Source organism: Vipera ursinii (genome assembly GCF_947247035.1).
Source record: "Vipera ursinii genome assembly, chromosome: 3".
Classification (NCBI taxonomy): Eukaryota; Metazoa; Chordata; class Lepidosauria; order Squamata; family Viperidae; genus Vipera; species Vipera ursinii.
Window position 1 is genome coordinate 113,274,108 of NC_139516.1, and position 21,982 is coordinate 113,296,089.

Genomic DNA, 21,982 nt, shown 5'->3' on the forward strand with positions numbered 1-21,982 from the left:
GGCTAATCCTGCCATCTCGGTGTCATCTGCAAATTTGATGAGTTCCCCATCTATCCCCTCATCCAATTCATTGATGATGTTGAAGAGTACTGGGCCTAAAACAAAGCTTTGGAGTACCCCACTGCATACTTTGCTTCAGGTATTGTAGACCCTCAGGTCTTCTCCAGTAAAACTACCTTTCCTCTTGTCCCAAAGGTGCTTTCTTCACGAGGCAACTGGACTTTCTTGTTTTTCTCTGAAGACATTTCGCTTCTCATCTAAGAAGCTTCTTCAGAGCCGAAGAAGAGCTGAAGAAGTTTCTTGGATGAGAAGCAAAACATTTCTTTGGGATAAGTATCTTCCACCACCACCACCCCAAAAAAACCCACCTGAATTTAATTTAATTTAAAGTTTTGAGTTTTTGCTTGCTTGCTTTATCAAGGGGAAAAATCATGCAGTATCTAGCTATACATAGAAGAAAAAAGAAGCTAAAGGGGAGTGGGGTGGGCTGTATTTTCTGCTCAGCTGTGAATCATTTAGCAACCAGGCATTTTGTTTATGCTTGACTGTAACCATGGCTGTTTGTAGCTGGAAAAGCAGAGTGGGAGAAGCAATCGGAGGCTTTTCTCATCTTGCGGAGTCTGGTAACTCTTCTGGGTGCAGTCACCAAGCAGAGTTGGGTGAAATTGACCAGAGTCTCGCTGGGGGCTTTTTTTTTCTTTCCAGAGTCATATAGAGGAGCCAGAAAGCTGCTTGGTAGGTATTGGCTGGTTTTTCTTACCAAAGAGTCTTAAAATGGATGTTCCCCAAAGATACACTCCAAACGGTAGAGGATACGGAGAGATAATCGTGGCTGCCCTTCTTCAGGAGACGGTGGAAAGCTGGTGGGAAACTGGGCTTAGTAGCTCAATAGTTTGCAAAAGGAAGTTTTAGCTGTGCTTGGGAGCACCAGATCTGGGCTGCAACAACCGTGACAACCAATAAATGGTAGCAACATGCTGCAGATCTAGTAGCAATAAGCATCTTGGAGGTTTCAGTACACTGGGGTGGGGGGCGGGGGGAACAAACAGGAGCACATTTCAAACTTCTGTCAATCTAGCACGCTATCCTTCTGTGGAACTACCCATAGTTAAAATCCTTGAAAGATACAATGGGATCCTGCACTAAAGTCTCCCTTCCCCTCCTATCCAGTCATACTTCCCCATTGTTCTTGGCACTGCTTGTTATCTGCAGGCTCTGACCTCACCAAGGTGTACTTTAGTCACTTTTTCTGGCAAAGGGCTGCAGTTCTATCTCCAGCACTCCTCAAAAGGAGCCCTTTGGAAAGCTCCATTGTTTGTCTCTGGTCTAACAGGAGCAAGTCTTAAAATCTCTCTCGGTTGTCAAATGAAGATTATGCGTAGCAAGGAAGGTAACTCTTTTCTCATTGGGTTGGGTCTCTGCCATATGTGTGGCATGTGTCCTCATGTTGAACATTAAAGCTGCTCTCAGAATAAACATTGCTTTGCTCCACTGTTTGTTTAACTTGCTTTCTGAGATCAGTGGCCTTTGACCTTCATGGCTTTCCCACCCCCTTTCCTCTTCTCTCCTCTTCTTTTGGAGCTGGTTGAGAAGAGTACGACCAGGCAAGGCAATAAACGTCCTTCAGGAATATTCTTACCGACTTGAAATGGTTTTTTGCCTAAATTAACAATTCAGCCCTTTGATCATCCTACTCTACTGGAGAGAATAACCCAAGAAAGAGGTAAGAGATTTCAGATATTTATTATGCAAAGAAAACATAGAACACAATGGTAGAAATATATGATTTACTTTCACTAGGCAAGTAGGGATGTGGTTAACAGAATTTGAAAAAAGAATGTAATTGTCCATATTCTTTCCACAAAGTTTATTGTGTTTCATCCAGCAATAAAGGTTTTCAATGAGAAATCTCAGTGTCCTCCTAGGTGGGACCAATCCCGACTGAGGTTGCCTTAGGGAACATGGTCATGAGTGGTCAGTTATCTAGCTCAGTATTACATTTTTCTCCAGAATCATTTAAATGTCCAGCCTTTGGGGATTTTTTTCAAAAAAGAAGGGATGAATTAGAGTGGCTAAAATAAAAAAATAAAAATTATGTATAATCATTAAAATTTAAGTAAGATACAGCAGAATTGATGGGAGGTAAAGGTACAGCGTTCCGTGCACCTCTGGCGTCTAGTCATGCCATCCACATGACCACGGAGACATCCTCGGACAAGCGCTGGCTCTTCGGCTTTGAAACGGAGATGAGCACCGGCCCCTAGAGTTGGAAACGACTAGCATGCATGTGCAGGGGAACCTTTACCTTTACCTTTACCTTTAAAGGTACTAGTCTAGAAACCAAGAGATGGTGAGTTCTAGTGCCACCTTAGGCATGAAAGTCACTCTCAGCCCAAACCAACTCACAGGGTTGTTATTGTAGGGAGAATAGAAGGAGGAAGGAGTATTAGGTATGTTCGTCACCTTCAGTTACTTATAAATTAATAAAGGCAGGATAAAAAAGTTTAAATCTTAACATTTTCTTTTGATAGTTCTAGAACTCAAGACAGTTTAATGGAATTTGATAAGGTAAATAACAGGGCAGTCAAATGTCTTTCTTCATAGGCATCAACTTTAATGGTTTTTCAAGGAAGATAGATAAATATATGCAAATTAGGCTCTAAATCTTGATAGTCACAATGAGATAGACTACAAGTTGCTGAGGAAACAATGGCAGAAGATGGTTGTTGTTTGGTTGTATATAGCTAACCAAATATGTAACAAATGCATCTCAGCCCAAAATATCCTCTTATAAGAGTTGAACATCCAATAAAAATCAAAGATCCCATTTTATGTGAAAATCCCATTCTTGGACTTCTACTTTGCCATCACGGCTGCTATTGGTGCTGGAAGGCAAGCTCCGTCTTCCGCATTCAATTTTGCACGGCTGGGAGACCCTGGAAAGGGTCAAAAGTCACCCTGTAGGGGCAACCAGCAAGGAGGGGATCCCCGCTTGATCTCGGGAGAGTGATAGCCCTTCCACTTGATCCAGGGCAGCCCTCCAAACCGGCAGATGAAAGACTGGCCATAGAAATATGGCTCATCACTAGGCTGCAGACAGCCAAAGTCAAACTTACCACCAGGCACTCCAAAGCAGCGTGGATGATTCTGGATGAGATCTCTCTTTAATCTCAAGTATTTTTTTTCTCCTGCAAAAGCTGCCCAAAATATCTTCCCCCCTGTGAGGAGAGAAGGAAGGGAACTTTTATCCCACCCTCTAAAAATAGCGGCGACTGACTATCCAGGGGAGTTAAAAGACTACAAGAATAACCTGACTGGATTTATATGTTTATAGAATTTGGGGGCCAAAAGATTTCTTATCCTTATCGAAGACCTTGATTTTTATTTACAAAAAAAAGAAAGAAATAAAATTGGAAAAAGGATTATAAAAATTTTGGACTTAAAAAACCTTAAATGTCATTGGTGACATCTTGTGGCTAAATTTGATATTACAACTTGTTATTGTCTGAAGGAAACTTGACTGGAAGACCAGACTACAGATAAGACTTTTTCAGCCTTGACAATTATCAGCTGTGAGAAGCTCAGCTGTATTCTATACTCAGTTATAAAATTTTCATTCTCTGACTTTAAAGCTGTTAATTTAACACACTACTAAGAGAATATGAATGAAGACCAGAAACAGATTCTCCTTATGTTAAAAGCAATATATGAAACCATTCTTTCAGCTTATGATGAAATAAGATGCTACAGAAAAGAACAAGTTGTCAGCCTAGATATATGCAGGGCTTTTCTTCTCATAGAACACCCAGAACGGAGTTCCGGCACCTTTTTTGGATGGAACCTTGTAGGATAGGAAAGGTGGGTTGTATGACATGTGTAATTTCCGGCACCTTTTTCTGTTACTAAAAAAGCACTGGATATACGAACTCAAATTTTGACAACAACTAAAGAATCAACTACCCAAAACGTAATAGAAGTAGTGGAACAATTAAATACTATGGCAAAGGATTCAACTGACCAACAAATACAGTCAATGGAAAGTCCAGAAAAGGGATTGACAACATTGAAAATGGAAAAGACTTTCTATATAAAGCAGCAGAAACTTGAAGATCAAGAAGAAGAACAGACTGAAGGGAAGATTAACATACCAGGACAATATGAAGATCTGGAATAATAGAGAGACGATTTGTTAGCCCTTCCAAAAAAAATGGCAACTGGATGGTCTCTTTTATTTCAAATAATATATATATATAATAACAGAAGGAGATCTATTGATGACCTAAAAGCACTGACCTGGAGGGTGAGATGGCAAAGGAAGAAAGCTAGAATAAGGCTGAAGAAAATTGGGGTTTTGATTTATCAGCGAGGATTTTATATTACTAATTAAAATAGAATATACTTAAATAGACAAGATGTGTACTTTGAATACCAGATTTTGTTATGAATTGAGATAAAACTTTGGTCATTTAAAACTTGGAAGTATAAATACTAAGAGTTGAATTTGAATATTGATGTGAAATTAAAAATTGGGGGAAACTAATAGGATATTGATTGTTTATAAAGATTGAATGTAAAAGTAATTAAGATGTGTAATAAGCTAAACATTTATTGATAAATGTAATAAATATGTTTTTATTTAATTGAGATAATTAGAACCATATTAGCTTAAATATGAGATAGTAGATATCAAGAGAAAAAGAGAGCAAATATTTGATGTTGAAATAGGGGAAATTTTGGTCATTAAATTTAAGACATTTGGAAACTAGTTGAAAATAAAAAATGTCATATTGTATTATTAATTAATGATGTAAGATGGTGGGAAATAGAATTACTCAAATAGATAAGATTTGTATTTTGAATATTAGCCTTTGTTAAGAATTGTGATAAAGGAAACTTTGGTTACCAAAAATTTGGAAATTATAAATATCAAATGTTATTGACGGGAAACTAAAAATTGGGAAAAACTAACTACAGGACATTGACTGTTTATAAAGATTGAATGTTAAAGTAACTAGGATATGTATAAGCTAAAAATTTATTGATAAATGTAACAATGCTATCTTTACTTAATGGATACAATAAGAATTGCTTTAGTTTAAATATGAGACAGTAAATATTAAGCGAAAAGGAAAGGCAATATTTGATGTGGTTGTTTGAGATTTGTACTAAAAGGTTTTGTATGTTATTGAATAACCCAGCCGCCACATTGCTTTTTAAATACTTAAATGTAAAATGAGAAAATCAATAAAATATTACAAGAAAAAGAAAAGAAAATCCCATCCTTAAGTTCCAGGTTAAAACCACATGTAGATATATGCTAATTTTCCTTTTAGATCTGCTAGCCGAGGTAGTTTTTGAGTTTTTTTTTCTGTTTCAAAGTAGACAAGCAAAAGTCCATTTATATGAAGAGATTGACATACTTTGGTCAAGACTGTGGGCTATGGCTCCACATACCCAACTCGAAGTAAAAAGGAAATGTCTGTGAATGTTGTAACCAACCCATCATCTCTTCCTATTTCTCAAAGCAATCCCTAGGAAAACCAAATGTCAGTCAGGAATCTATGAGTATGTCTCTTGACTTTGGGTGCTTCCATGAAGAGTGGCCTTAGTTTTGTGTCAACCATTCATACCACTTCTCCAAATGGTTCACACCGCTCTTGGATGTAAAATTATATTGATTTGGAAAAAAAAAGTGTTGTAATATACAGTCCAAAATGTTACTTTCTCTTGATTACAGGAAGATGCAGTTCCTGATACTCTTTCTCTTCTGTTTGTGGTCTACTGGCATCACAAAATCACACTCAGTACAAGATATATGTACTGCCAAGCCAAAGGATATCCCTGTAAATCCAATCTGCATTTATCGTAACCCCGAGAAAAAGTTGCAAGAGGAGGCGGATCAAGAGAGAATCCCAACTTCTACCAACCCTCGTGTCTGGGAGTTGTCCAATGCCAATTCCCGTTTTGCTGTCCTCTTATACAAAAACATAACCAATGACAGGAATGAAAATGAGAACTTTTTTATGTCACCAATCAGTATTTCCACCGCTTTTGCCATGACCAAGTTGGGTGCCTGTGGCAGAACTCTTCAGCAGCTAATGACGGTAAATGTCAGGATAGGACTGTGGTCAGGTTCCTTGGTTATTGGGCTGGATTTAGTTACTCCTGCTATCAACAGACCATTCACCTCTCATTTTATATCCACAGCCTTAACAGATTTTTTTTTAAGAAAAATAGATGTCATTATCAGGGAAGCATATTACAGAGCAGTGTATTAAATATACTTTCTTGCAATCTATCATCTCCTTAAAATCCATGCATACTAAAATAGTTATGCGCTAACTGGGTCAACCAGACTATTCCATCTCTAACGATGGGGGGGTGAGGTGTTACCCCCCGTTGATAGGGCTCGCAACTTGGGCATCCTCCTGGATTCATGGCTCAATTTTGAAGATCATATAGGAGCCGTGACCAGGGGGGCTTTTGCCCAGGTTCGCCTGGTGCGCCAGTTGCGACCCTAACTGGACCGAGATGCCCTACGCACAGTCACTCATGCGCTCGTGACCTCCCGTTTAGACTACTGCAACGCTCTCTACATGGGGCTGCCCTTGAGGACCACCTGGAGGCTTCAGGTGGTGCAGAATGCAGCCACGCGAGTCGTGATGGAGGTCCCCCGATACTCCCATGTAACACCTCTACTCCGCAAGCTGCATTGGCTTCCGGTTGCCCTTTGGGTGAGATTCAAGGTGCTGGTGATGACCTATAAAGCCCTAAATGGCAAGGGTCCGGGATATCTGAGGGAACACCTGCTGCCAGCATCAAGCTCCCTTCGTCCAACGCGCTCCCACAGAGAGGGTCTTAGGGTGCCGCTGGTTAAAGATTGCCGGCGGGTAACACCCAGGGATAGGGCCTTCTCAGTGGCCGCGCCTGCCCTTTGGAACCAGCTGCCCGTGGAGCTTAGGACTGCCGCCGGCCTCCGTTCATTCCGCCGGGACCTGAAGACCTGGCTCTTCGAGCTCTCTGGCCCAGGCTGAGAATTTTTAATTTTTAATTTTAACTGGGGTTTTTATTTTCTCTCAGGGTTTCATTTAATCTTTTTTAATTGTTTTAACTTTTGTTTGGATTTTCTTTTAAATACCCTGTAAACCGCCCTGAGTCCTTCGGGAAAGGGCGGTATATAAATCTAAATAAATAAATAAAAAATAAATGTGTATGTACCCATTCAGATTCTAAAAATCTGAATTAAAGACTCTTAATTAACCAGAATGAAGGCAGTTTCTTCCTTCAATGCTGTAGATCAGCCTAGCATACTAAATTTTGAAGCCTGATAAGAGCCATGTTTTCTATGTACTTCACACTGAAAACATCTGTGAATGAGGGTGCCTGCCATACATTCAGGTATTTTGAGGGACTGATATTTCAAAGTCAAATGAAAAATGGTTATTTAGCATAAATGTGATCACAATTACGTAATTTTCTAGGCTTTTAAAATAATGTGCCAACGGCTTCTGAGGCTTAGTAAATTTTCCTATATACCTATATATACCTATATAAATTTCCTCTGTCCCTCAAATATGCCTCAAACGTGCCATGTTAATCTGGCATCACACTCTTTCAATTCCAATGTCCCAACTGAAATTGGGCAGGCTGCCAAGTGGCATTTCTAGGCAAAGCTTTTCTTCTACTAGCTGAACTGTTTTCGAATTCTTTTCTCCTTGGTCTCTTTTTAAAGGTTTTTCAGTTTGACACAATTTCAGAAAAAACATCTGATCAAATCCACTTCTTCTTTGCCAAACTGAACTGTCGACTGTACAAGAAAGTCAACAAATCCTCCGAGTTGGTATCAGCCAATCGCCTTTTTGGGGAAAAGTCTCTCAAATTCAATGAAACTTATCAGAACGTTAGCGAGGTGGTTTATGGAGCTAAACTTTGGCCTTTGAACTTCAAGGTGAGCTGTGCATACGGTATAAAGGGGTAACGCTGCTCTATTTGCAAGTAACTGAATATCATCTGTAAGTCTCAGGATCCCGTATGTTTTGAAAATTGGATATTCCTATCCAAAGCACCCTTGATGGCTGACTGAATGCTGCTGTGGGTGAATACAAAGTAACATTTTCTGTTGTGCTTTGGCTTTTGGCCTGGTGATGCCCCAGCCTTTGAATCCTATTGATTTCCCTGTCTTTGTCTTACCCCACACTTTGCTTGGGTTCTCCTTGGTTTACCACCCAGACAGAAAAAAGGTTCCAAATAATTCAAACCTTCATACACTCTGTTGCGATGTTTTTGTTGTCCCAACGAAGATGTTGCCTTTGTATGTGCAAATTTTTGTATAGTCAGCATGGCTAATTTTATTACTTTTCTCCCAATCCATATACTGTATGTTTCTTGGATACACATTTCTTCAAATGCTAACTCAAATAATATATTAAAGTTATAACCAGTGTGGCATACATGACATTACCTCCTCTGTTTTTTTCACAAGAAGAACCCCTTGACTTGCCAAAAATTGCCCAGTAATATTTGAATTAGAATCTTTCCAGTGATGATCCAACAGTGTAAATGCTATACCATCCTGTCTTGCAGATGGACTAGCACTCCAATAATTCTGTGTTTATCTGCTTTAAGAGGAGAACAAAATTTGGGGTGGGACAAATCTGTTCCAGGTTGCCAGGGGGATGAATAATTGCAGTTCCTGGACTAGTTGAGAAAAAGTAAGAAAGAAAATAAAAAACTAGTTCGGCCAGTTTTGATGCTGCCCTATTCCCAGGGCTTTTTTTTCTCATAGAACATTCAGAACGGAGTTCCGGCACCTTTTTTGGATGGAACCTTGTAGGGTAGGCAAGGCGGGTTGTATGACATGTGTGAGTTCCAGCACCTTTTTCTTTTACAAAAAAAAGCACTGCCTATTCCATTCAAGGAGGCAATTGTTCTTGCTGTGATCCCGCTGATCTTGGCATCCAAGTATAGCCTTGTTGCTTAGTTTACTGCACTATAAACTTCTGCTTTTTAATTTGCAAGGTCAGCCATGAGGTATTATTGAGATAGCTTTGATTTCAATTATCTGTAAGTTTAAAATAGTTTAATTCATTCTTTACTACCATGTAAGGCAGTATTTCCCATCCTTGGAAACTTTAAGATGTGTAAACGTCAACCCTTAGAATTCCCCACCTGGCATTCTGGCTAGAGAATTCTGGGATCCAGGTTCACATATCTTAAAAGTTCCCAAGGTTGAGGAATGAGCTAATAATAACATGGAGAAGTCAATTCAGAGGAGAGATTCTCCAAATGGTCACAGTATTTTATATTAATAACATTCAATAGCTTTTATTGTATCTTGTATTCATTGTATTCCTTGTGGATCCAATCACACTTGGCCAATATTCTATTCTATTCTGTCCTGTTCTGTTCTGTTTCTATTATTTTTATTTTTATAAATATTTCATGGATGTTTTAGTTTTATATATAATAATTTGCCTAGAGTCATTGGAGTAGAGTGCATCCAAATGGATGTACAATATACAAAACAAAAAAGCTACCTTTCTCCATGTTATCCCTTTCAGGAGAAGCCAGAATTATCCAGAGCAACCATCAATGATTGGGTGGCAAATAAAACTGAGAAGCGTATAACAAATGTGATCCCAGAAGGAGCCATCAATGAATTCACTGTTATGATACTAGTCAACACAATTTACTTCAAGGTATGGAAAATAATGCACCAGCAGGAAAAATGGAAAATGAATGAAATCTATATAAATAATCATTCGGGGGGAGGGGGGAGTGGAGGTGTCATTATGTAAATTCTAAAATTGAAACTTACAGATTTTTCTGAAAAACACCACTTAAAGTAATTTGGCTAACTATGACTTCAGTGCAAGTCACATTTTTTTCAAGTTAAGACAGGCAAGAAGAATGAAGACTACTTGATTTCATCTAAGCACAATCTTCAGACCACTTTACAAATTTCTAACAGACCTTGCTCCTTCAATAATAGGCCTTGCTGTTAATGAAAAAAGGAGGAAGCTTGACTGAAGTCTTCAGCTTATGGACATGCCTTTGTTTCAGCTCCTTATTCCTGGGTTGTATTTACAACCAAATCTTACAGGAGTTGACACACGTTTATAGCGACTGTGTAAAGATGATTGTTGGCACAATACTTTTTTGTAGAATATAGCAAATTCTTTCATTACTTACTTTTGAATTCTAAATTTATCAGAATTACATTTTACATCAGATTCTTCTTTTATCATCCTCCCTTCAGAATGTGATAAGGTGGAAGTGCTGCGGGTCAGTCTGCCAAAGACCTCCTCTCTAACATCCCATTATAGCCATCATCAGGTCCAGGACCCCTGATGACCACAGTCCTAAGGCCTCTTGCGCAATTACAGTATTGCTTCTTATATAGGGCTTTTTCTGAATCTGGAGGAATTTGAGGAATCGCAGTCTTAAGACAGCATGTAACAGAAGGAAGCACAATCACGTCTGCTTCTCAGTGTACAGCAGGGGTGTCAAACTGCCGGCCCTGAAGCTGCACCCACCCCATTGCCGGCAATGCAAAAAGAGTCGCCATACATCACGACACATCACGTGATGTGGCGAGTTTGACACCCGTGGTCTACAGGTTTTAGAACATCCTCAAACTCAGTTCTTCAGGGATGCCTTGCCAACAGCTACTGACTAGGATATTAGAACATACTAATAGGATTTCCTATTGGTTCCAGCAAATGTTGCCAGATTTTGTTTTGTGGAGGGAAACAAGCTGGCACCAGTATTCTCAAGCCTAGCTTCAAATTTAAAGTTAACCTTTCCCCCTTTCCATATCAAAATATTTGCAACCTACTAAACTTCTAAAAGGGACGTGGTGGCTCAGTGGGTTAGGATGCTGAGCTTGTCGATCAGAAGGTCAGCAGTTTGGCAGGTCAAATCCCGAGTGCCGCGTAGCAGAGTGAGCGTCTGTTACTCGTCCCAGCTTCTGCCAACCTAGCAGTTCGAAAGCACGTAAAAATGCAAGTAGAAAAATAGGGACCACTACGGTGGGAAGGTAACAGTGTTCTGTGCGCCTTTGGCATCTAGTCATGCCGGCCACATGACCATGGAGACGTCCTCGGACAAGTGCTGGCTCTTCGGCTTTGAAACAGAGATGAGCACTGGCCCCTAGAGTCGGAAACGACTAGCACGCATGTGCGGGGGAACCTTTACCTTTTACTTAAACTTATATCTCTCAAACACCAATCAACTGTGCCGACTTAGGCCTTGCTTCTAAGCTCCTCCTTGGGGCTTTCCTCCTTCCCTATTTTACTGTATGTCAAGGAAGGAGCTTGGCTCCAGGTCGTGAAAGGACGTGGAGCTGTTTCTGCTTCTCCTCTTCTCCAATGTCCAAGTTTACAGATGAATTTGTGGGTTTAAATCGTTTACCTTGTGAACATTTTTCTAGAGATGTGTGCTCAATGTGTCCAACATGGATTAGGCTGTGTAATTCCCTTTCCTATCGTCATACTGGAATGGGTTTTCCTTATAAACTTTCAATTGATTTTGTGGAGATCTGGATCCATTGTAAGAAAACAAATGCAGAATTTCAATTTCTGGCTGATGGCTTCTGTTTTCTGTCACTGTGTCGATCTAGGGTCACTGGAAATCCAAGTTCCCGCTTGAAAACACAAAGGTGGAGCCCTTTTTTAGAGCCACTGCTGAGCCTTGCCAGGTGCCCACAATGTATCAGGAAATGACATTCCGTTATGCTTCCATCGCAAACTCCAAAGTCCAGGTGTTGGAGCTTCCTTACCAAGGCGACGATATTACAATGGTCTTTATCCTACCCTATCTGAACACACCTTTGGCCCAAGTGGAGCACCAGCTAACCGCAGAGAAGCTGGAAAGCTGGTTCCGTGCTTTGAAAGAGGTCTCCCTCTCAGTGCATTTGCCCCGTTTCAAGATTGAAAGCAGCTTCAGTCTGAAGGAGAAACTCCAAGAAATGGGATTAAGGGATCTTTTCAGCCCCGAACGGGCCAGTTTGCCAGGTCAGTTGGGATGTGCTTCAGTGGGGAGCAATGATTATTTTGATGAATTTAGTAAATATAGATTACCTTGCTAGGCCCCAAACATGGGACAAATCTTTATCTCCTGTGTCAGCCTATCCTGAAGGCCATCGACAGGCAGTAGTCACACCGGTGACAGCTCATATTTGTGTAAATTTTAAATTGCTAACAAAGAATTAAGGGAGACTGATATGCATTTCAAACGTATTAGTTTTCATCAGTCAGCCATACCCTTCCGAGATTCGAACCTGGGCTGATTACACATTAGGCAGTTGTTTTCACCTCTAAAATATATATACACACACATACATATAATGCAGTCCCTCTCATCTATGGACCAGAATTATCTCCTCCAGATACTATCACGTGCATTGTGGAAAAAAGGCTTTCCATTTTAGTTCAAGTAACCTTTCTGAAATGGCACTATAGCCAGGTATAGTGCCTGGTAGGAGTCTGGTAATGTGATTTCTGATTAACCTGTTTTATCTAAAAAAATTCATGAACAGTAGCTGACTTCATCAGATGTCTAGGAAATGAAACCATATGCCTTTTTAGGTGTTAAGTCAGAAAATGTGCTACAGATTCCTAATTTAATACTCCAGATAGTTCAGAATTTTTATGCTATTTTCTTTAGCATCTTGAAGAAGACTCAGGATGAAAAAAAATGTTTTGGATGGTTGTAGTAAGGATATCACCAATTCCTGGGCCAGAGACCCATGGTTAGTTCATCTTCCCTGCATATGCATAACAAACCGAACTGGTGGTTATTTTTAAGAATATCACAGAAATGTACACAAATTTGTCCCTCAGACCTTAACTAACATTTTAGCACATACCTATTTTAGGACGCTGAGCTTGTCGATCAGAAGGTCGGCAGTTTGGCGGGTCGAATCCCGAGTGCCGCGTAGCAGAGTAAGCGCCTGTTACTCGTCCCAGCTTCTGCCAACCTAGCAATTCGAAAGCACGTAAAAATGCAAGTAGAAAAATAGGGACCACTACGGTGGGAAGGTAACAGCGTTCCGTGCGCCTTTGGCGTCTAGTCATGCCGGCCACATGACCACGGAGACGTCCTCAGACAAGTGCTGGCTCTTTGGCTTTGAGAGCACCGGCCCCTAGAGTCGGAAACGACTAGCACGCATGTGCGGGGGAACCTTTACCTTTACCTTATTTTCTGATTTTAGGTAAAGGGTAAGAAATGTTGACTTCTAGATATTGCTGAATTATAACCCCCAGTGTTCCTCACTCTAGTCCAAGCTGGTTGGTGCTGTTGAGAATTGTAATTCAGCAATTCCTAAAAACAAAAAACCAAAGATCTCCCCGCTAGCTATCCACTTGCAGTACGAACTGCAAACCCCTTCTCTTGTAAAATGATTTTCCTGATTACCTTCCATGAACTCTTCACAGCCAGACATCAGTGCAGTAAATATAGAAACAGGGACGTCTACCATTTACGGTAATCACGAAACCTCATGGCACTTAGAGCTGTGCTCTCTCCCCCAAGAGCCAAGCAAAGAGAAGGTGCATTCACTATGCAGCACTCCAGAAAGGTTTAACTCTGGGTTCCTGGCATTGGGTGAGGCAGAGTACCTAAAAAACATTTGCAGCCGGCGTCAACTTCCCTCCGCCCAGTACGCTCCCACAGAGAGGGCCTCCTCAGGGTGCCACCGGTCAAAGAATGCCGACTGGTGGCCCCCAGGGGGAGGGCGTTCTCTGTGGGTGCACCGGATCTTTGAAACCATCTTCCGGTCAAGCTCCGGATGGCGCCCGATCTCCGCTCCTTCCGGCGCGATCTTAAAACCCATCTCTTTGAACAAGCTGGCCTGGCCTGATGGGATGGGGTTGGATTTTATAAATGGATTTTAACTGTTAATCTGTATTAATTTATTATGGGCACTGTTTAATTACTTTTTAATAATTTTAATTTTTGTATCTTGTTTTTATGTAGTGCCCTGTTCACCGCCCTGAGTCCTTCGGGAGAAGGGCGGTATAGAAATTAAATTAATAATAATAATAATAATAATAATAATAATAATAATAATAATAATAATAATAATAATAATAATAATATGACTGATTTCTTCAGAGCATCAGTGTTAGAACCCCCCCAGATCATGATTAACTTCTGTGCCTTTTTGGTTTCTCCCACAAGAACATTCACTTTTTCCCCCTTTTTCCCCATATTGTCTTCCTCAGGCATAGTTGAAGATCCTCAAGCGGGCCTCTATGTTTCTGAAGCATTTCACAAAGCCTTCCTTGAGGTGAGTCAGCTTTCCTTCCTTGTTTACACTCTACTATATTCTCTTTCCTAAATTAAGTTTCAGCTATTGAACAGAATCTATGTTAGCTGAACCGAAAAGGCAAGGCACTCTGGATCACCATCGCACCACAGAAGAAATTGGTACCAGGCAGGACCTTTTTGAAGGAAATGAAATATTTCGAAGGAGATTATTTTATAAATGTTACCCTTTTAAAGAGCTTGCGTTGTTTTTCTTCATGCAACACTGTGAGGAACGTTGGGCGGAGAGAACGATTTTGGGTGGGTTTCATGATTGAATCGCATTTAAATCTGGATCTCCTTTCAGATGAAAGATCTCCAGGTCTGCTCCTTTTAGGCGTACCAAGAGCCAGTTTGATTTAGTGGTTAAGGCACCAGGCTAATGGAAACCGTGAGTTCTAGTCCTGCTTTAGCCGTGAAAGTCAGCTGGATGTTCTTGGGCCAGACCCTCTCTCTCAGCCAAACTCACCTCACAGGGTTGTTGTTGTGGGAAAAATAGGAGGAAGGAGTGTTGGGTATGTTTGCTGCCTTAGAGTTATTTGTAAAAATAACAAAGGCAGGAAACAAATAAAGCCTGCTCATCTGTTGCCGCTTGTTTAGATGGATGGGAAACCTTGATGGAAAAAAACCAATCTTGTTAGTGTCCAGCTACAGCCTATTTGGTTCCATCCACACTCGGAGATTGTGCCTCAAAATATCGGCTCCCCTCACTTAGCAGCTTCATATAGATATTAAAGATGAGGTGAGAGAGGATGGATCCCTGGGGGGGGGCTCCACAAAGCATCACAGCACCACTGTGATCATTCCCATTTGACTGAAAGCTCTGAAGCCTTAAAAGGTAAAGGTAAAGGTTCCCCCGCACATGCGTGCTAGTCGTTTCCGACTCTAGGGGCCGGTGCTCATCTCCGTTTCATAGCCGAAGAGCCAGCGTTTGTCCGAGGACGTCTCCGTGGTCATGTGGCCGGCATGACTAGACGCCAAAGGCGCACGGAACGCTGTTACCTTCCCACCGTAGCGGTCCCTATTTTTCTACTTGCATTTTTACGTGCTTTAGAACTGCTAGGTGGGCAGAAGCTGGGACGAGTAACAGGCGCTCACTCTGTTACGCGGCACTCGGGATTCGACCCCCCTAAACTGCCGACCTTCTGATCGACAAGCTCAGCGTCCTAACCCACTGAGCCACCGCGTCTGAAGCCTTACAGGACTTAAAAAGAACAAGATAAAAGGATGAATATCATGCTCTGCTGGATGAAAGGAAAGAACAGCTCTCTCACTGATCTTTCAGTAGAAACACTTTGAAATGGGATTGATTAATATCTACTCATGTGAATTAAATGATTAAAATAGGGATGTGTTGGGAACGGGGAAGGAAGTGGCAGTACTGTTTGCATTATAACATGCAATCCAATTCCACTGCTTACATATTTGCATTGGACATTGTGACACAAAGATAAAAGGGTGCAGCTTGGGTTGTGATGTTGTGATGCATAATTTGTCATTTTAATATCACTGTAGAGACTTTAAACTGATAATTGGAGGAAATTTTTAAAAAGATCAAATAACTCTGATGCATTTGTAGTCTTCTGGAGCAATTATTTTTGATCTTAGGTGTTTGGCAAACCTTTAGCCCTTCTGCTTGTTTTAGAACAGGATAGCAAAAGAACCTTAGAAGACGCAATGACAAAATTGAATTAGAATAACAGAGTTGGAAGGGACCTTGTGGGTCATCTAGTCCAACCCTCCCCCAAGCAGGAGACCCTACACCATTTCTGACAGATGGCAGTCCAATCTCTTCCTGAAAGCTTCCAGTGATGAAGCTCCCACAACATCTGAAGGTTGATTGTTCTCACTGTCAGAAAATTTCTCCTTAGTTCTAGGTTGAATCTCTCCTTGATCAGTTTCCATCTGTTATTGCTTGTCTGGCCTTCAGGTGCTTTGGAAAATAGTTCAATCCCCTCCTCTCTGTGACAGGCCCACTGCTATTCTGTCTCCCCTGGTCCTTCTTGTCACTAGACTAGCCATGCCCAGTTCCTGTAACCGTTCTTCATATGTTTTAGCCTCCAGTCCCCCAATCATCTTTGTTGTTCTTCTCTGCACTTTTTCTAGAGTCTCAATATCTTTTTTATAGTGTGGAGACCAAAACTGGTTGCATATTCTAGATGTGATCTTACTAAGATTTTATAGAGTGGTATTAGTACCTCGTGTGTCTTGATTGAATCCCTCTGTTAATGCAATTTAGGATTGCATTGGCTTTTTTGGCTGCTGCCGCACACTGTTGGCTCATACTTAATTGATTGTCCAATAAGATTCCAAGATCCCTCTTACAGTTACTGCTATTAAGTCTGGTTTCACCCAATCTATATGTATACTTTGGGTTTTTCTTGCCTAAGTGTAAGACTACTTTTCTCTACATTGAATTTCATTTTGTTAAATAGTGTTCAAGTCTGTCAAGATCCATCTGGATCTTGAGCCTGTCTTCTGGAGTGTTGGCTATTCCTGCCAGCTTAGTATCATCTGCAAATTTGATAAGTTCCTCTTCTATTTCGAAGTATTAGTAAAGCTTTATAAAACCCTAGTAAGACCATACCTGGAATACTGCAGCCAATTTTTTTCACCATGTCACAAAACAGATGTTGAGAGTTTGGAAAAAATTCAGAGAAGAACAACTAAGATGATCAAAGGCCTAGAGACTAAAAACATACGAAGAACGGCTGCAGGACTTGGGTTTGGCTAGTGTCTAAAGAAAAGAAGAAATAGGGGAGACGTGATAGCAGTGTTCCAGTATTTGAGGGACTGCCACAAAGAAGAGGGGGTCACGTTATTCTCCAAAGCACCAGAGGGCAGGACAAGAAACAATGGTTGGAAACTGATCAAAGAGAGAAGCAACCTGGAATTAAGGAGAAACTTCCTAACAGTGAGGACAGTTAACCAGTGGAAGAGCTGCCTCCAGAAATCGTGGGTGTTCCATCACTGGAGGTTTTTAAGAAGAGACTGGACAGTCACTTGTCTGAAGTGGTATAGGTTCTCCTACTTGAGCAGGAGGCTGGACTAGAAGACCTCCACGGTCCCTTCCAGATTCTATTCTATTCTATTCTATTCTATTCTATTCTATTCTATTCTATTCTATTCTATTCTATTCTATTCTATTCTATTCTATTCTATTCTACTCTACTCTACTCTACTCTACTCTACTCTACTCTACTCTACTCTACTCTACTCCCTCATCTAAGTCATTTATGAAGATATTGAAGAGTATTGGGCCTAAGACAGAACCTTGTGGTACCCCACTGCTTACTTCCCTCCATGTAGACATAGTACCATTAAGGACTTTTAGCTTTTATTTCTGAAGTCTTTGATAACAAATAACTATCCCAGGCATAGTCTCAAACACCAATTGAGAAGATCAGTGCTGTGTTAAGATAGGTGAAGAGCACTGCTTCATATATAAATCAGAAAACATAATATACACAAATTGTATCCCATTTTCCACATCTTTGTCTGGTTAATCTTAATTTGGCAGTAAATTCCTCTTCCCTTTCTAAGGCTGTATGGTTCAAATGAAAAAGAGGGGAAATACAGGGCTGAATCTGAAATATAGATATATAAACCGATCAGATGATTTTGTTGTATGACTGATTTCTTTAGTTCAATCAGTCAAGCTTGCTTAAACTAGCATAAGGTTAAAAGATACATTTTGAAATGAAATACATATTTTTAGACCTTGCGTGCATGGTCTAAAAATATGTATTTTAGGGAAGAAGCCTTCCTATCCTATGGGTGAAAAGGAAATATCTACAGCTTTGATGTATGTATGTCTGTGGCACAGTAAAGTAGGGATACCTATAGTCATTGATCCTAACTATGAAGTATTGCAGCCCTAATGAGGTTCTTAGAGAGAAAAATATTGTCAAAGGGGAAAAAATTCCCCACAACTGTTTCTGTTTGGTCTCTGAGGAATGTTCCTAATTCAGCATGCACATTTTATTTCATCAGGTAAATGAAAAAGGCAGTGAAGCAGCCGCATCCACCACAGTTGTAATTTCCGGTCGCTCATTCCCTTTGAACAAAATTGTCTTCAATGCCAACAGACCTTTTATAGTACTCATCAGGGAAGTGGCTATAAATGCCCTCCTTTTCTTAGGCAAAGTGGCTGATCCCTGTTCCTAAAACCTCTGGTTTGTGATGCTCCTCTTCTTCAACCAACATCCACTTCTGTGTCTCTGTTGCATTGTAACAAGCTCAGTGCATGCAGCCAAATAAATGTAACCTTTCAAAGAGAGCCACCCTGTTTGTGATTTACTTGAACAGCCTGTCCTACGGTGCAGCCTTGCTCCAATAGGACCCTGGGAAGTGGTTGATTCAGCAAAATCCAGCTTTCACTTGCAAACAAGGTCACTATCTACATAGTTTACTGTGACTCTATTCTTTGTGTTGTTTTCCTTTCTTTGTTAATCCAACTTGGAATCAGAGTTAGTTAATTCAGTACATGCATGTCAGAAATATATCTACTTACAAGAAGCAGAGAGACTCCAGAGCATTTTCTCAATAAATCACACTGTCTCAAGAGTTCTCATCTGAGATGATAGATATTTAGAACAGTGTAGCACAGGGGTCTTCAAACTTGGCCCTTTTATGACTTGTGGACTTCAACTCCCAGAATTCCTCAGCCAGCAAAGCTGGCTGAGGAATTCTGGGAGTTGAAGTCCACAAGTCATAAAAGGGCCAAGTTTGAAGACCCCTGGTGTAGCATTAGAAATTATACAAATATATGGTTGACTCTCTAAATGAAGTCTTTGACTTAGTGACCCATTTGAAGTTACAACAGCACTTGAAAAGTGACTTATGACTGGTTTTCACACATAAGACTGTTGCAGCATCCCCAGGGTCATGTGATCAAAATTAGGGTGCTTGGCAACTGGCATGTATTTATGACAGTTGCAAGGTCCCAGGGTCATGTGATCACCAGATTTAATCTTCCCAGCCGGCTTCCAGCAAGCAAAGTCAAGGAGGGAAGCCAGATTTGTTTAACGACTGCATGATTCACTTAACAACCACAATGATTTGCTTAAGAGCTGTGGCAAAAAAGACTTAAAATGGGGCAAAACTCAACTGCCTTGCTTAGCAACAAAAATTGGGGGCTGAATTGTGGTTGTGAGTCAAGGCTACTTGTACAATTAATATTTCCTACCCCATTCTGAGGGCTGAAAGATATACAGGTAGTTCTCAACTTACAACAGTTCATTTAGTGACCATTTGAAGTTACAATGGCACTGAAAAAGTGACTTATGACCATTTTGTACACTTATCACCATTGCAGCATCCCCAGGATCATGTGATTAAAACTTTGGACACTTGGCAACTGACTGATACAGTATCTATGATGGTTGTAGTGTCCCTGGGGACGTGTGATCTCATGCAACCTTCTGACAAGCAAAGTCATTTGGGAAACCAGATTCATTTAACAACTATTTAACTAACTTCACAACTGTAGCAATTCACTTAACTGTGACAAGAAACGTCGTAAAATGGAGCAAAGCTCACTTAACCACAGAAACTTTGGGCTCAGTTGTGGTCGTAAGTCAAGGACTACCTGTATATGCTACTTATAATCTTGTTGTAAAATGTTTTGTAATTAATATGCCCACTTATTTTCAGTGTAGAGCTGTAGTCTTAAAGAGAAGAAACTAATTCTTATGATTCCAAACAATGGTCGTGTTGTACAAATTCTGGTTTGTTCCATGGCTGGGTAAATGAGCACAGGACACCTGCTTGAAGTGAGGTAGAGCTTCTTCGACAACAAATCAAAACATGTACAATTCAGCAGAAGAAGGTAGCCTACAAAGTTAGAACTTTGAGAGCGATAGTACTTATGGTAATAATAGACTTTGATGTGAAGTCTGTTAGATATGTCAATTGAAGTGTTCCTGCCTTGAGGACTTCTAAAGGAGGGTAATTTCTTGCCCCATGGAATGTGTTGATCTTAAGATATGTAAATCTCCTCCCAATTTTATGTGAGGCCCAGCATCAAAAATTTCCCTTCTCTTGAAGGGTTTCCATTTCCTAGAGAGACATGCTTAATCAATTGCAGCCCAAGTGTCCAATGCGGGGGTCAAAAGATTAAGCAGTTTCTTTGTATCTTTATTTTGAGGTTACCAATAGATTAGAAGAGGTTGGGGTTGATGTATGACCTCCCCTGGGGTTGGGGGGTGGTGGTTTTGTCCTAGGGGCTTTTGTTTTCCAACAGAATGGAAGAACCTCATACATGGATAGAAATCTGGGTTGCTAACTGCATGGACTGCGATAAATGTAGTGATAACTTCCTGAGCACTCTCCCAGTCAGCTGATTAGAGAACTGCCAGAAGTGCGCTAATATGCTAGAAGACTTCCCAGGAGACAGTATTTACTATCCCCACTACAGAGGGAAACAGGATGAAGCTGTTTGCAACACAGATTTCTATGGATATGCAGTGCTCTTCTCGCACCCTTTTGGGGTTGGGGGTGGGGTTGAGGAGATCACATAAATAAATGTGAAGTGAACGGCAAAGAAATTCCCATTTTGTTCAATGCCTCTTTTGCTTCTTTCTAAGTGATACAGCTTTGGAGTAGTACTATAACTATAGAAAGCTATGGCACTGCCAAGGAAAAGGATGGAAGCTGCTACCACAGGGGTCCTTTATCATTCATCATATTCCATAAGAAACCGAACAGCTTCTCTGACAATCAAGACATCTACAACTTCTGACAAAGGCAGACATCACTCTGCAGTTATTTGGGGTTAATCTTCCTATTCTGATAGTCAACCATCAGAAAAAAAAGATTATTCTAAGTGACATACGATTGCATTTTATTTATTTTTTATTTAATCCCATTTATATCCCGTCCTTCTCCGAAGACTCAGGGCGGCTTACAATCTAAGCACAAATCAATGTGCTTAGCAATAGCCTTCATTCTATGTATATGCCTGCTTATTAGGGCTTTCACCCCCCCAAGCGGCATTTTTACAAAGTCAACTTATTGCCCCCAACAATCTGGGTCCTCATTTTACCTACCTCGGGAGGATGGAAGGCTGAGTCAACCTTGAGCCTGGTGGGACTCGAACCTGCACTAATTGCAGAGAGCTGGTGTTACTTAAGGAGGCATTAGCCCACTGCTCCACCAAGGCTCTTACTCTTACCTCATACTCGTAAGGATGAGCATGTAGCTCATCCTTACGAGTATGAGGCATTACCATCTTCTGACTATAAAACGAGGATAGAAACAGGCCAGAAGGTTTACTGCCTGGGAAAAAGAACAGTAGGGAACTTCTATGAATGAAAAATAAATCATTGGCAGAATCTTCAAGGTGTATTTTCTGTGTTAAATGCAGCATGTAAAACTGCAGGCAAATAAAAATACTCCACTTTTGAGTATTAAATCATTTATTTCTCAAACCACTCACATGCATAACATTTCTTTTATACAGTGTTAAAAGAGGAAAAATGCATTTGTTTTAAAATACAAACAGAAGTTCAAGTATACACTTATAGACTTTTTCAGAATTCTAGCCAAGTTACTAACTTCTCATTCACATTTTAAAGCTGTTTGATAAGAGCTTTTTTGTTGCTAAACTGCTTTAAAAGAAGTTTTATGCAAGCCTTTATCTTCGCTATTATATTTCATCTTCTTCTACCTACAT

The 21,982-nt window shown here is 40.5% G+C and overlaps 2 protein-coding genes across 3 annotated transcripts in view; one reads left to right on the forward strand and one right to left on the reverse strand.

Annotated features, from left to right (window-relative positions):
* ZBTB37 (zinc finger and BTB domain containing 37) overlaps positions 1-21,982 on the reverse strand; it is a 74,626-nt gene that overhangs the window by 30,197 nt on the left and 22,447 nt on the right. The gene's annotated exons all lie outside the window — the stretch shown is intronic.
* SERPINC1 (serpin family C member 1) lies at positions 1,240-18,580 on the forward strand. 2 transcript variants are annotated; one of them, XM_083360617.1, is made up of 7 exons: positions 1,381-1,723; positions 5,738-6,104; positions 7,733-7,948; positions 9,561-9,698; positions 11,621-12,014; positions 14,226-14,290; positions 18,301-18,580. In XM_083360617.1, the coding sequence occupies exons 2-7, from the start codon at positions 5,742-5,744 to the stop codon at positions 18,472-18,474; spliced, it is 1,350 nt and encodes a 449-aa protein (XP_083216743.1). In that variant the 5' UTR covers positions 1,381-1,723; positions 5,738-5,741; the 3' UTR covers positions 18,475-18,580. The 2 variants fall into 2 exon arrangements, with proteins under 2 accessions (XP_083216744.1, XP_083216743.1); XM_083360618.1 differs by lacking the exons at positions 14,226-14,290; positions 18,301-18,580 and adding an exon at positions 14,348-14,507 and having other exon boundaries at positions 1,240-1,723.

Bases quoted from the DNA above. Each gene is read 5' to 3' on its own strand.
- SERPINC1 (XM_083360617.1), top strand. From the start codon at position 5,742: ATGCAGTTCCTGATACTCTTTCTCTTCTGTTTGTGGTCTACTGGCATC. The intron at 12,015-14,225 runs GTCAGTTGGGAT...TGTCTTCCTCAG, and splicing joins CGAACGGGCCAGTTTGCCAG to GCATAGTTGAAGATCCTCAA. The intron at 14,291-18,300 runs GTGAGTCAGCTT...TTATTTCATCAG, and splicing joins TTCACAAAGCCTTCCTTGAG to GTAAATGAAAAAGGCAGTGA.